Source organism: Suricata suricatta, chromosome 17 (genome assembly GCF_006229205.1).
Source record: "Suricata suricatta isolate VVHF042 chromosome 17, meerkat_22Aug2017_6uvM2_HiC, whole genome shotgun sequence".
NCBI classification, from domain to species: Eukaryota; Metazoa; Chordata; class Mammalia; order Carnivora; family Herpestidae; genus Suricata; species Suricata suricatta.
The window spans coordinates 45,191,850-45,207,486 of record NC_043716.1 but is presented as its reverse complement, the minus strand read 5'-3'; the positions used below and the strand labels follow the sequence as shown (position 1 = coordinate 45,207,486).

Here is a 15,637-nt window from a genome sequence, read left to right as displayed (position 1 = left end):
AACATCTTGCCCGGCCCTTCCCATGGAGCCCATGAGGGGAGGGACCCAGGGGTGGGGTAGAGGGCCATGGGAGAAAAGATGGAGCCTATTTTTAGGCTTGTTTTTCAGTCATGAAGTGTCATGTTCTTCCCCACCACGGCTGCTGGATTAATTAGGCTGTGCCGGCAGCTGCCAGTCAGGGAGGGATGCCAGCTTCGAGCGGTGATGCCGCCGCATGCCTGAGTCGATTTGCATGAAGGACAACATTTTCCTGGTACACGGCTCTGGACGTCCAGGGCTACCTCTGCTGGCCTCTGTGTCTCTCTGGGTAAGAGAGGGTCCAGCTTCCTCAAGCCACAAGTCCTGTTTGACTGGACAAGCAATGCCGCCGGCTGGTCACTTTGCCTCCCAGCTCACCGGTCCAGCTTTGTTGCCAGGGCTTGGCTCTTTCTTTCACGGGTCCTTTCTCGTCTCCCACGTCTTCCAGATCTGCCAGGCAGATCGACCTCATCTCTTAGATCGTGTGCAAAGGAAGAGCTCGGTGCCCAGCGCTTGTGTGGCCTGGAGAGAGCCCTGCTGCCCAGGCTACAGGTCACAGAGAAATTGTCAGCGTCCAAGATTATGATCTGATGGTTTGTTTCCTTGCTGGTTTGAAAGAATCTTTATGGTCATTATTGAATGTTCAGAGTCAACCAGTAGTCATCCAGGAAATATTTATTGCTGCCTGCTGTGTGCCAGGCACTGTCCTAGGTGCTGGGCATGCAGCAGGGACCAGAATGGGGGTCCCTGTCCTGGAGGAACCTCCCTTCTGGTTGAGAGCGACCGTGCACAGCGGCCATAATATATGCGAATATCAAATATTTCATTTTTGTAATGTTTATTTATTTAAAACAATTGTTAAGTGTTAGAGAAGCAAGAGCGTGAGTGGGGGAGGGGCAGAGAGAGAGCGAGACACAGAATCTGAAGCAGGCTCCAGGCTCTGAGTTGTCAGCATAGAGCCCAATGCGGGGCTCGAACCCACAAACCACAAGATCATGACCTGAGCCGAAGCCGGCTTAACCAACTGAGCCACCCAGGTCCCCCTAAACTACTCTTTTAGGTAGGGAGAGCGGTGGTGGTCTCTAAGTTAAATTACGAGGGGAACTCAAAGACCAGCCAGAACAATCATTAAGAAGAGTAAGTGAATAAATCCCGGCAGCTGGAGAAGAAATGTAACCAACTTGGAGATCACCGTACGCGGCTCTGGGTACAGACATTTGATTATTGTCAAATAATTGTCAGATGCCAGGTTGGAAAGAAAAGGTGAGAATATCCCTCCTGGACCAGTGGGAAATAAGGTTCTAAAAGGTAGTAGTCCTTTGGAGAAATCCCTTAAATGGGCTGCATCTGAGCCCATCTCAGCATCGACAGGGACACTGTGGAGAATAGGCTGAGTGGAGCGAACCCAGGCGGGCTTTCTGCTGGGAATGTTTCAAGTCCAAAGGGTGATTGATTCTAGTGCTGCGTAGCCTGCATGAGTTGATGGGTAAAACAGCTAAAATAAAGAGTTTAGTGAAGTCCATCATAACTCTGATTCCTGTTGAGAAAATGAAATTAGACTCCATTTAGACTACATTTGGCCTAATGATGTTCAGTACCTCCTGGAGCCAAAAAAATATTCCCCGATGAACATAGATTGCAAAGAGAGATTAGATATCAGGGCGAATCTGGTAATAATCTGGATTGTAAAGGGCTAGAAGCTTCTAAAGGAGGGATGGTTTGGGTTTCAGTTCCGGAAGCTCTTGAGGAAGTAAAGAAACACGCTTCAGCTGAGACCAGTTCAGATTATGCCTGCATATTGGGGCCATTTATCAGGTCAGTTGTAATTTAGGGAGACCTAAGGAACAGGGGAGAAGGGTTTGGTGACCGTATCCACTTACGTCCAAGGCCAGGTTTCCCAGTCTTGGCACTGTTATTAATATTTGGGGCCAGAGAATTCTTTGCTGCGGGGGCTTTCCTGAGCATGGAGCATTGTGGGATGTTGAGTGGCATCCCTAGCCTCTACCCACTAGATGCCAACAGCATCTCCCCCCCCCCCCCCCCCCCCCCCCCCCCCCCCGACCTCTCAGTTGTGACAACCAAAAATGTTTCCGGACTTGGCCAAATGCCCCCAGGGCGAGGGGGGGGTGAATTCTCCTCTCCCCCAGTGAGAACCCGTGCTCTAGCATGACCACAATACCAGTTTGCCCAGGACCGAGGAATTCTAGCCTGTAGGACTTGCAGTGCTAAAAGCAGTAAAGTCTCAGGTAGATTGGAATGGTCACCTGAGTATGTCATTGATCTGTTTTGTACTAGACTTTAAAAGTGGAAAAAAATACATAAAAGTGAAAAATGAAACATTTCAAAAAGTCTGTCTTTGGTGGGGGGAGGGCATTGACAGACGTTTGGGAAACAGTATCATTTCACATCAGCACGTTTTACAATTCTGTAAAGGCTTCAGAGTTTGGTCTGTCTGTCTGTCCTTTTTCCTCGGTGTCTCTGAAGCCTGAGCCGTGGTGATGTGGGCCATTGGGAGGTCTGGTCCTGGCCAGTGGACCGAGGGGACATGATTCAAATGGTGCTGCCATTTCAAAAGAGACACTCTTTAATTTTTTTTATTACTGTTTATTGATTTTTGAGAGAGAGAAAGAGACTGCAAACGGGGGAAGAGCAGAGAGAAAGGGAGACCCAGAATCCAAAACAGGGTCCAGGCTCCGAGCTATTAGCACAGAGCCCAACACAGGGTTTGAACCCACAAACCTTGAGATCGTGACCTGACTTGAAGTCAGACGCTTAACCGAATGAGCCACTCAGGCGCCCCTCCAGATCAGAGACTCTTGTTTGACACCTGGTAGTGAGTTTGAGTGACAGACTTCTCCTTAGCATGGGAGGCTGTGTGACAGTATACATCATGAAAGTGACAGCAGCATTGGGGAACTAATTTAATTCCATTTTCCTTTGCAGCCCCGATAAATCATTGCTACAGGGAAAAATAAATTTTACTTCCTCAGACAAAAATGATTTGAATAATGAAGTGCTCTGGGGAAGTGGGGCCGAGAGAAGGTCTGTTAGTGGGATTAAAATATTTGAATATTGTATCATGGAACTTGTGGCCAATAACTCCTGCCCCTGGCCAGGTACATGGCTTGTAGTGAAAGGTTCCCCTTCCTAGGCTTCTCGAAAAACCCTATAAAATGGCATCAGCCCTCTTGGCTGAATGTCGTGGGTTTTTTTTTTTTTAGGGCATCTCTTTGGAAAAGATAGCTGATTCTCGTGTTGCGTATCCTGCGTGAGTTGGTAGATGAAACGCCGGAACTAAAGATTCTAGAGGCGAAAGTTCTGGCCACGTACAAATAAGAAAGGTCTCCACATGAATGGAAAACTGCTGGTATTTTTCAGCCTCCTTCCAGGAAAGAGTTGTTGCTTAGGGATGTGGTTCTTCTGGGAGGCTTTTTAAGTGATATAGGGCATGATTTATGGAGGGAGGGGCTGGGGCCCCAGAGTGCTGAGCCTCAGGAGCCTAATGCATGTGGGGAGGGGTGCGGTGGGGGCAGAACCCCACCCTCAGTGTAGACAGTGGAGAATGGGCTCTGATGCTTGTTGGGAGACCTTGGTACTTGGTCTAAGCTAGTAAATGCCTAGCTTTCTTTGGGGGGAGATTCTACAATTTTGTTCCAGCCCCTTAATAAAAGCACAGGGAAGCCACTTGTCCGTGAGTAGAAGCCATGTCCTCCTACACCCCACTCCCCCACCACTGACACACATCACTCTGGGCTCTGGGGCAGAAAGGGGGGATTCCAGAGGGAGTTCTGCTCAGGTCCGTTTCCTGCTAGCCTGCCCAGCGCGATTTTCCCACTCTGCACATCAACCCTGCTTGCTCTCCAGCTTCAGCGACAGAAAGGATAAATCAAAGGCAAAAGCTATAAAAACCCCTGTCAGGAAGCAGCTCCTTCCTTTCAGGCAGTGTGAACGTAAGGTAAATGAGCAGTTACTGCAGAGATGATTTTATAGGAGTGAGATGTTCTGCAGGAGAACAGCCAGAAGAATTGGGATGCGGATCATCAAATGCGCCTGCCCACGCCGCCCCGCCCCCTGGGGAGCGGGGGCCTCTGTCGGACATTCCCCCAACTTCGGGGAAGCTTTGAGTCCCCCATTGGATTTGACCCTGCTAAACGGCCCAGTTCTTTGGGTTAGGTCCGGCCGGCCACTGAAAATACATATTTGTCTTTTTAAAAAAAAAAGAAGAAGTGGGTCCTGGACACTGTCAGAAATAAGGGAAATAATTTGAGAAGACATGTGAGACAACACAGTATTTTTCTGGCTTGGGCTGCCATTCAAACTCCATGGCCAAGAGAGGTTGGGGATTTGGGGTTCTGTTAGCTCGATGGCCCCATTTTCCTGGTTCTGTCAGCTTCGAATTCACAGCTGGCGTGAGTTATTGTCAACATTGGCCTTCAGGAGCTCAGAGTCCGTGTTTTCTCGGGGTCTGATGTCCCTCTAGGCCCAGAGCCCCAGACCCTTAAGTTGGAGGCACCAGGATAGGAAAGAAACGAAATGGCGGGGGGGAGGGGCGGGGGGCGGGCGGAGGTTGGCGCTCTGCGTGGCTCAGTCATTTGAACGTCTCAGGTCATGATCTCACGGTTTGTGAGTTCGAGCCCTGCATCAGGCTCTGTGCTGACAGCGCAGAGCCTACTTGGGATTCTATTTCTCTCTCCCTCTCTCTCTGTTCCTCCCCTGCTCTCTCTCCCACTCTCAAAATCAGTAAACTTAAAAAATAAATTAAAACAACAACAAAAAGAAACAGTGGTAGCATCTGGAAAGACGCAACGCCCCCAGGTACAGTGCCATGGGCGGGCAGGCAGGGGGTTGGGGGGCAAGGACGTAGAATAAAATCATGCAGACGTATTTAAGGAAAATAGGGTACTATACATTTAAATATAACATCTACAGAATTTTCTGGGCCCGTACTACTGTAGAGTTTGCCCTTGAAGGAAAACAAAACCAAGTAAAACGAAACAAAACTTAATTAGTCTTTGGTTTACAAAAGGTCTTGAGACCTGTGCCCCTGGGTTTTCTTTAAGAATTTGTTTTCTGGGGGCGTCTGGGTGGCTCAGTCAGCCGAGTGTCTGGCTTCGGCTCAGGTCATGATCTCGCGGTTCATGAGTTCGGGCTCCACGTCAGGCTCTGTGCTGACAGCTAGCTCAGAACCTAGAGCCTGTCTTCAGATTCTGTGTCTCCCTCTCTCGCTGGCCCTCCCCTACACACATTGTCTCTCTCTGTCTCTCTCAAAAATAAATAAAAAACATTTTTTAAAAATGATGTTTTCTGCTCATGGCCGCCCGGGAAATCTTGCTCCCTGGAGAGGCTCCATCACTATATTATTTCCAGTGGCTGCCTTAACGGACCCACACCCTGGCTGGGTCGAATCAATGCAGATTTGTCCTGTCTCAAATCCGGAGGCCAGAAGTCTGAATTCAAGGTGTGGGCGGTGATTGCTCCTGGGGCCTCCTCGGGAGAGGCTGTCCTGTGCCCCGCTCCCCGCTTCTGGTGCCTGAGACTGTCCTTGGCTCTTGGCTGTGCCACTCCTGTCTCTTCCTCTGCCTTCACGTGGCTTCACCCCTCCATGCGTACCTCTCTCTAAGTCTCCCTCCCTTTCTTTGATGAGGAAGCCAGTCCCTGGAGTGAGGGCCTACCCTAAATCCAATGAGATTCTGTCTGAGATCCTTAATGACCTCTGCCAAAGTCCTGCTTTCAAATCAGGTTAAGTTCACAGGTGCTCGCAGTTGGGATGTGGCTGTACCTTCCAAGGGGACACAAGTTCCCCAACTGCAGTCATCAGGGGCTATATTTTGTTATTCTTCACGTCTCTAAAATTATTACTGTCTGTTGCTTTAGTTCATTTTTAGAACATTGCTCCTGTGGATTGTTGAGCTGACACCCGGCTCTAACCATTGCCTCTGTCTCCCTCCCTCTTTCGTCTTAAATATCCCGTCCCTCTCACTTCTGCCCTGTGAGTCCTAGGAGACCAGGGCCAGGCTGGCCAAACCCTCCCGACGGCACCTTGCAGTCCCTGAAACCTCATGTCCTTGTAAATCAAATCAAAGAGGACAGGCTAACAAATCTATGAGGTCCCCCACACCAGGCTGTCACCCGCCTGCCCACATTTTAAGAGCATATGAGGGGCCCCGGGGTGGCTCAGTCAGTTGAGCGTCCACTTCGGCTCAGGGCCTGATCTCATGGTTCATGAGTTCAAGCCCTGCACCGGGTTCTCTGCAGTCAGTGTGGATCCTGCTTTGGGTCCTCCCGTCCCCACTTTCTCTCTGCCCCTTCCCGGAGGGTGCACACGCATGGGTGCTCTCTCTCTCTCTCAAAAATAAAAAATAAACATTAGAAAAAAGGAGCATAGGAATAATGCTGTAGGGGCGCTTCGGTGGCTCAGTCGGTTGAGCATCCGACTTTGGTGTAGGTCATGATCTCACATTTCGTGGGTTCAAGCCCCGTGTCAGGCTCTGTGCTGACAGCTAGCTCAGAGCCTGGAGCCTGCTTCCGATTCTGTGTGTCCCTCTCTCTCTGCTTCTCCCCTGCTCATAGTCTGTCTCTGTCTCTCAAAAATAAATAAATGTTAAAAAAAAATTTTTTAAAAAAGGAATAATGCTGCAGAAAATGGTGCACTGTGGTAAAATCCAGAGGGATGGGGAAGAGGTGACCCGCGGAGAGAAGGGCTGCCTAGGAACACCTCAGCTCTCTCTCGCAGTTTATCCAGAAACGTGTGGGAGCACGTGAGATTCTAGACAGGCTCTTTCTAATTGTCTTTTTTTTCTTTTCTCTTAGCAAACTGCCCAGCTGGGCTAGAGCTGTTGTTCCCAAGATATTTTACGTTACAGAAAAGGCTTGGAACTATTATCCCTACACGATTACAGGTAAGTCCTTTTAACAGTCGGCATGTCACGTGTGGCAGTAGAACATGGCGGTGGTCAGGTTTCCCCAATTCAGGGTTTATTATCCAAGCGGGACTGTGAGATCCCCGTACTATCTGCCTTCTCACCATTTGCCTTCATCCTTTGAGATCAGCACTCTTCCTCGTGGGGGCTGGTAGGAATTACACTAACCCATTTCATCTTCTGTCTTAAAGTGTCAGTAGCTTATGGAGAAGGAATGTGAAACTTTTTTTTTTAAGTGATATGTCTAGAGTTTTCATGATCCCTATTTCTTCCTATATTCTCAGTAGTCCCCAAGTAATTTGGGGATGTGGTTTGTTAACAAACAAGTTTGTTTATTTTGATTTGTTTTACAGCTTCCCCCAAAAGTCCCCAAAACCTTGACTATAACTTATGTCAGAGGTTCTAATGGGTCTCTGCCCCCAAACTACTTCTTCTGCAATTGGATAATAGGATAATTATAAGATCGCTTTCCCTCTCACTTGGCATGGAATCATAATAAACTCTGTGTTGATTCTGAACTAGAAACTGTGCTCCCAGATTTGGAAGGTTTGGTTCCTGCCCCTCGAACACGAAAATTCAAGACCCTACTTGAATATCATAACGGGCTCTTCTTACTGGTTATAAAAGCTGCTTTTCCACTTAAAAGATTTGCTTTGTGGTTAATGAAATGCTCCACTGGAATTATTAGTCTTTAATTCTGCCTTTATAATACCAGCTCTCTGGTTTTTAATTAGCCACAAACCTATAGGCTAATTGAATCTTGTCTTCGAGTCCTTATCTGCCCAACCGCAGGAGTACCATCTGAGTTTCGAGAGCAAACATGAGGATATTTATGAATGTTCAATTTTTGGAAGGTTTCTTTAACATATTTTTAATAATTATAATTCACTGGTATTGGTTAGTTCTGTGGTTTTGTGTTGCGTATAAACATGGTCTAAATCATCATTTTGTCTCTCTTTTTTCTTTCCCCTCTTGCCCAAATGAACATCCGGGACCAGAATACACGGTAAGTGTCATTGTATCGTTGTTAACTATTCAGTTTTAAGAACAGTGGAGTCATCGGGACTTCCTGCGTATTTCTCATTTCATCCATGTAATAAAAAACATAGAGGAATAATTCAGAATCAGAAATATTTAAATGTAGCTATATGTAATGCAGTAACTTGCTTATTCTCATTTGTTCAAGAATATGAATGCTAATTTAAAATGCCTTGATATTCACTTTACATAATTAACTTTTGCTTATATTTTTAAATAGCTTGACTGTTCTACTTGAGATAGTTCAATGTACCAGAACAGTTGCCAGAAACGCCATATTAAAGTGATGTTAGTAGCTATTGATAGAAGGCGGGGCTTACACCTCAAGGCTGTGATCTGATCACTTATCGGAGAACCTAGTAACTAGAATGGCGATCATTCAGATATTTTCCTCTGAGCTCTGGATTGGACAGTCTTGATGACTTGATAAAAATCAGTTAATGGCTTCCTGCCCTAAGGGCCTCTAAGGGCATCACTTAGCATTTAAAAAAAGGGACACTATACTATCACCATTTTATGGCATTATCATTTGGATCATTTTCCTCAACAGCCTAACAGGTCAAGTTGTCATAATAAGAAAATGGAGGGCGCCAGGGGTGGCTGAGTCAATTGAGCATCCAACTCTTGATCTCAGCTGAGGTCTTGATCTCAGGGTCGTGAGTTCAAGCTCCACATTGGGTTCTGCTCTGGGAGTGAAGCCTACTTTGAAAAAACAAGAAAATGGTTAACCGAGCTGTAATGAAGTTGAGTTTTTGCTCTTAATCAGAACAGCTGAAGGAGAGACATGGTGAGAGGGAAGTGGAGGAAAGGGATTCACCGAGTCCTTGGAAGGAGTACAGTGCCCTGCACATAATGAATGCTCAATAAATGGGTTTTTTGTTTATTTTTTTAATGTTTTTATTTATTTTTGATACAGAGAGAGACAGAGCATGAGAGGGGGAGGGGCAGAGAGAGAAGGAGACACAGAACCAGAAGCAGGCTCCAGGCTCTGAGCTAGCTGTCAGCACAGAGCCTGACGCGGGGCTCGAACCCACGAACTTGAGATCATGACCTGAGCCGAAGTCGGAGGCCCAGCCGACTGAGCCACCCCAGCGCCCCATCAATAAATAGTTGTTGAATGGCAGAGGGAAGGCAGAGACAGATGGGTCATCCCGTCAGGTAGAGGAGAAGGGGCACTGGCTTTAGAGTCAGGTAGGCCTGAGTGTCCTCTGGCTCTGGCTTTGCCACTTCCCGCCCAGAGTTCTTAAGCAAGTGACCCCCGGTTGCCAGTTCTTCAACTTAAGTGACTCCATGACTGTATGCTCACCTGTCCTCTGCAAAATGAAGAAAATAGGAATAGTATCCAAAGTTGTTCATTGAATTAAATTTAGTCTACTTACATTTTCCTTTAAGGAGAATAAATTACACCCCTCACTTTTGGGTATTACGTTGTCTTTTCTTGGGGCACCGTCATGGCTCAGTCAGTTGAGCATCTGACTCTTGATCTCAGCTAAAGATTTTTGTCTCAGGGTCATAAGTTCGAGCCTGCATTGGGCTCCATGCTAGGTGTGAAGCCTACTTAAAAAAAAATTAAAAAATAATAAAATAGATTTTCTTCCCTAATGTCTGTAATTTTGAAAAAAGGGCAATTGCTTGGCAAAATACAAATAGTACATTTTAGAAGTAAGCAGCTTAACTCCTCTGAACCAGGTTTTTCATCGCTAAAATTGGACTAACCCCTCTTTCAGAGAGCCATTAGAAGAAGGATTCGGTGATTTCACATGGGGATCAGATTTTTTTTATGATTTTATTTATTTTTGAGAGAGAGAGAGCAGGAATGGGGGAAGTACCGAGAGAAAGGAGGACCAAGGATCTGAAGTAGGTTCCCTGCTGACAGCAGAGAGCCCTAGGTGAGGCTGGAACTCACGAACCCTGACACCATGACCTGACCTGACCCCAAGTTGGATGCTCAACCGATGAAGCCACCCATGCACCCCCAGAAGACCTTATCTGTAAAGGGTCCTATAGTAAATATTTTCAGCTTTGTGGGCCAGCATCCATCATTGCAAACACAGTTGATACTGGTTGTATTTCGTCGGTCAGCAGGCCAAATTTGGTCCCAGGCTCTCGTTTGCCAACCCAGATGCATACAACGTTTAGCCTGTTGCCTGTACATGGCAGGCAATTAAATGGTTCCCCACCAACACGATCCCCAGTTCCATGGCTTCTAGCGATTGTCTCTAAGAGGAATGCTTCGGGTACCTTTTGAGTCCTGCTTCTATTAACAGTTGTGCAAATAATGCCCCTTTAAAACTTCACTTCATCATCTGTAAATGGGGAAAATGTAGTAACTATCTTATAAGGGTGATGTGAAGATTATGTTAAATAATCCACATGAAGTCTTAGCTTAGACTTTGGTGCATGGTGAGTGCTCAATAAATATTCATTGCTGTTATTTATCATGTAATGCTAGACGTTACAATGGGAGTCCTGTGGGCGAATAAATGGGAATACATCTTTGTGCCCTTCAACGCAGACTGGGCTCCAGTTCTTAGACTGGGTGGCGCTACGTGTCTAGGATATTATTTGATTTTATTGATATCTGATGTTATCCTATTTCCTGCTTCTCTGAAATCTTGTACATGGACTTTTCACTTGACTTGTGATGGATAGTTACAGGGACAAGAGAATTCATGTCCCTGTAACTGTGCAAAGGCAGTTAGTTATTTGCCCTGCAAGCTTTAGAATTAGGTCACCTTGACTTGACCCAAAACCCGTGACACTTAGTCCCCCATGAGCCAATGACAATACCATGAAATGTGGGTGGTGATTTAATGGAGAAATGAAGTCTGAAAAATATATGATGACATCAGGTTCCTTTTTTAAAGACTATGCATTATAGGACTTGGGTTCTGAAAACAGGCTGCAGCAAGACCACAGCTCCTCACAGAGCCTTCTCCTCGGGTCACAGCTCCTCGGGCAGCCCTCCCATGGACCAGCCTCCATTACCATGCACTTGGTCTCCTGTGCTGACCTCTGCGCAGGCTATGGAGGATTTCTCAGGGGCCCTAGCTTTTGCTTCTGTCTAGCCTCTGCCCCCAAGGGACTCCCGTAGGGTCTTTTTTAATTTTTTGATGTTTATGTATTTTTGAGAGAGAGAAGGACACAGAGCACGAGCAGGGGTGGGGCAGAGAGAGAGGGAAGACACAGAATCTGAAGCAGGCTCCAGGCTCTGAGCTGTCAGCACAGAGCCCGATGCAGGGCTCGAACTCACGGACCGTGAGATCATGACCTGAGCCAAAGTTGGACGCTTAACTGACTGAGCCACCCAGGTGCCCCAAGGGACTCCTGTAGTTCTGATCACACAGCTCAGTCTTTCAAAAGGCCATGTGAAACCTCATAGGAACAGAATTCTCTGCCTCTTTCCAGCTTCTGTTGGCCCCAGGTTTTCCTTGGCTGTGGCTGCGTAACTACGATCCCTGTCTCCATCTTCACACAACGTCTTCTCCCTGTGCATGTCTGTGTCTTCACCTGGTGCTCCCCTTCCTGTGTCTCCTCTTATCAGGACACCAGTCCTGGGGTGCCTGGGTGGCTCAGTGGGTTGAGCGTCTGACTTCAGCTCAGGTCATGATCTCATAGTTTGTGGGTTCGAGCCCTACATTGGGCTTCTGCACAGGCAGCTCAGAGCCTGCTTGGGACTTTCTATCACTCTCTTTCTCTGCCCTTCTCCCCCACAAAAATAAATAAACATTAAAAAATTTTTTAAAATAAAGAGACCAGTCCTGTTGGATTAAGGACCCACCCTACTTCATCTTATTATAAATAATTCCATCTGCAACAACCTTAATTCCAAATCAGGTTCGGAGGAGCCCAGGTTAGGACTTCAGCATATATCTAGATCATGGGAGGTCGGTGGGCTGGGACACACACACAATTCAACCCAGAACACCATCTTTCACTTTTATTATTTTTTAATTAAAAAAAAAATGTTTGTTTAATTTTGAGACAGAGACAGATCATGAGCAGGGGAGGGGCAGCGCAAGGGAGACCCAGAATCAGAAACAAGTTCTAGGCTGTCAGTGCAGAGCCCGACGTGGGGCTTGAACTCACAAACCATGAGATCATGACCTGAGCCAAAGTTAGATGCTTAACCAATTGAGCCACTCAGGCACTCCCCATCTTTCAGTGTCAGATCAACCGCTATTTATTAAACACCCAACAGTGTATATAAAACATCATGCAAGTAGGTTCCATTGAGTAGGTCCTGTCCCTTGGGGAGCCACAATCATGGGGGGAAAAGCTAGACATTCCAGTGGCAGCCACCAGCAAGGCATAGGATTTTCTGAAGGCAAGATGGGACAAGCCATTGTTCAGCCCAGAGGGCAGGCTGGCACCAGAGCTACCACTAAGCTGGGTGAGCTCTGAGTGTGGCTGACATTCAGGCCAGAGGGCAGAATTCATGGTCCTGGGCCATCCAGGCAGACAAGCAGTTGCAATGAGCAAAGGTGAAAAGAAGGGCCTTGGTCTCTGGACCGGGGCCCCTGACCTCGGTGTTCAGGTAAGAACAAACTGGACACAGCCATCTTTCACAGGGGACTTGATTGTGAGATACGGGAATGATAAGTCGCCAACTTTAGAAAGTAAAGATACTGAATGTCCTGTTGAATTTGAATTTTCAGATTAATAACAAATAGTTTTTAGTTTTTCTCAAATCTTGCATAAAATGTACACAAAGATTACTCATCTTCTGTTTTTTTCTGGCAATCCTATGAGAGAGGAGGGGATAGCGGTGGGGCAGAGCTCTCGTCTGAGACTCAAGGACAGGAATCAGGTTATAAGGACAGGGTGGGCCAGAGGAAAAGGAGGAGCGCGAATTGTATAGCTCTTGTAACTCAGCGGCTTGTCCTAAAGGTAACGTGCCACCTCAACCCGAAGGCCAATCCAAATCCTTCCTGCCTCAGGTAGGTTTGGCTCAGGAAGTGAAATGGATAAAAGGGGGCGGGGCCAGGGGAAAGATTAGGTGAGAGCTTATGAATGCAGAACCGTCAGTATTTCAAGGAATACCTGTGCTAAGTGTTGTAGAAAGGAGAGAGAAATTCTGCCTGGAAGAAATAGGGAAGATTTCCCGGAGAAGGCGGATTTGAGCTGGGCCTTGGGAACAGTAGAACTCCCATCTCCAGACACCTGCTGTGTCTCAGTCAGCTCAGGCTATATAACTAAACACCATGCCAGGGTGGCTTCAACCACAGACATTTGTTTCTCACAGCTCTGGAGGCTGGGACAGTCCAAGGTCGAGCTGCCCTCCTCCTACTCCTTCACAGAACTGGGAAAAACCAAAAGCAAACTCTGAACTCATCTCTCAAGGACACGAATCCCATTGTGAGGGCCCCACCCTCATGACCTCGTCTAAACCTCCCTACCTCCCAATACCACCACTTTGGAGGTTGGGGCTTCAATGTATAAATATGGGATGGAGGGGGGGTCCCCAGTCTGGAGCATGCACACTCCAGGCCCAGTGGGCAAGTGACGGTACTGGATCCTGGACGCGTGGAGGCCAGGTCATGGTGGCTTTGAATGTCGCACAAGGTCTATATTTAATTCTCCACAGGAAGCCATGTTGCTTTGGTTTTCCATCCTGAACATAGCTCAGGTTTTCTTTCCGCCCTCCCCAGGCCCCGGGGTCTGGGTTTCTCCGTCTGGCTGCAGGTGGGCTCCCTCAGGCCTGCCGTGGTCATCCTGGAGCTGCCTCCCTCCCCTCGACTCGCACTCAGCCGAGTTCTCACGCTCTCTGCCCACGACACTCAGGCGGAAGAGCCCACGCCTCTCCCCGACTCCAGGGTCCGCGCCCCAGATTTACGACAGATGCCTTCAATTGTCTTCATCCCTTTTTTCCGGTTTTAAATGCTTTTCTGTTGGCCTCTTTGTCCCCCAATCCTTTAATCCTAAATACCTCTTCTTGATGTCATTTCAAGCCCATATTTCCTGTCTGTGCCCAAAGTTTTGCCCAAAGCAAGGCTTCTCCAATGCCGGGCTCCTAATGGGGATCACCACCCCCCACCCTCCCAACCCTCCGGGGAGGCAGAGGGGCTCCTAAAACTCCGAGAGCTGTCTGTTCTCATGGGATTAGCTGAAAGCAATGTTCGTCTGTTCCTAGGATCCCTTAGGTCTTCTCTCTGACTGTGCAGCCCATTACTGAGACCTCGTGCAACCTCGTTTGTAACAAAACCCAGACAAGAGAACTTTCTATTTAGGGTCATCTAAGGCTTCCACACAATCACAGCTCTCAAAACGTAAAAGCTTTTTCATCACCGCGTCTGACTATGTCATTAGGATTATGTGGAAATGCCATGTGCCCAGGAAGTGGAAAAAATATCTTTAGCTTGGTTGTAGGAAAAAATCTTAATTACCCAGTAAACAAAGACGAACACGATGACAATTTTTCAGTGGACAGACTCTGTAACCCGTTCTTCAAAATGTGCCAGCTCCTCTGTGGTTTGTAAAGTCACAAAGGAAGGTGTCCGAAGAGACCGCTGCCTTCCAGAGTCACTGATTTTGTTTTTCTAGAGCTAAAAAAAGGGCACCACTGGGCCACGAACATAGCTCAGCAGCATCAGCTCAGCGTTGGTCGTGATAAAGGGGAAAAATTTTTTTCTTACTGGTAAGAATCTGAAAACTGGGGGCGCCTGGGTGGCTCAGTTGGTTGAGCATCCAACTTTGGCTCAGGTCATGGTCTCACGGTTCGTGGGTTCAAGCCCCACATTGGGCTCAGGGCTGACAGCTAGCTCAGAGCCTGGAGCCTGTCTTCAGATTTTGTTTCTCCCTCTCTCTCTCTCTGACCCTCCCCTGCTCATGCTGTCTCTCTCTCTCTCTCAAAAAGAAATAAAACCTGTAAGAAAAAAATCTTTAGGAAAGAAAAAATTTGAAAACTGAAGCATATATAGGAAGTTGATGGCAATGACCTAGATATACAGTTACTCTATATATTTGGGGGCCATGACCTTCCTACTCCACCAAAATATCTTTTTAGAAAAAAAATTTTTTGAGGATCTTATTTTTTTTAAAGTAGGCTCCACAACCCAATGTAGAACTTGAACTCACAACCCCAAGATCAGGAGCTGCCTGCTCTACCAACTGAGCCCGCCAGGTGCCCCTCCACTAAAATATCTCTGAGTAAGAATCCGCAGAAGAAGCAATGACACATGGGCGCCCCCCTTGTGTTAGTGAGAACAGCTTCTCTTGCCCAAGATGCAGAGGTAGTGGGGGGCAGTCCAGCGTTCCTCGACATTGTCCTTATTGCAAAAGGCAGACAAGGTCAATTGTAACAGACTCGGGAGAAGGAGATGACTCTTGAATGAGTAACTCAAAGGGTGTTGAGCCACAGTGAGAGACGGGGTTGTTTGGGGTTGGCTCAGCCCAGCCAGGGAAAAGAGTCAAGCCTGCTCACCGTTGTGAATGTCGCATTAGTCACCTGAGGTGAACTCAGGTCATCTTCCCAGGAGTGGCGGAGAGAGGCTGAGATATTTTTCTGAAAACAACTAACAGTTCTAAATAGGAACTTGACTTGAAATCTTGGCCTCACCAGGTCCCTGATAATTGGAAGTGTTGACGGGGGCTGCGTGTGCAGACCAATGACCTCCATGCCTGTCAGGCTTTTCTTGAGCTCCCCCCGCCTTCCACTGAGT

General features: G+C 47.3%; 1 protein-coding gene across 5 annotated transcripts in view; it reads left to right on the top strand.

The window, feature by feature from the left end:
• The window catches only part of PITPNC1 (phosphatidylinositol transfer protein cytoplasmic 1), a 229,136-nt gene that overhangs the window by 103,844 nt on the left and 109,655 nt on the right, over positions 1-15,637 (top strand). For all 5 annotated transcript variants that reach the window (XM_029928135.1, XM_029928136.1, XM_029928134.1 and 2 more), the window contains exons 3-4: positions 6,829-6,917; positions 7,937-7,944. In XM_029928135.1, coding sequence (XP_029783995.1) covers positions 6,829-6,917; positions 7,937-7,944 — 97 coding nt within the window. The remainder of the gene's footprint in view (positions 1-6,828; positions 6,918-7,936; positions 7,945-15,637) is intronic.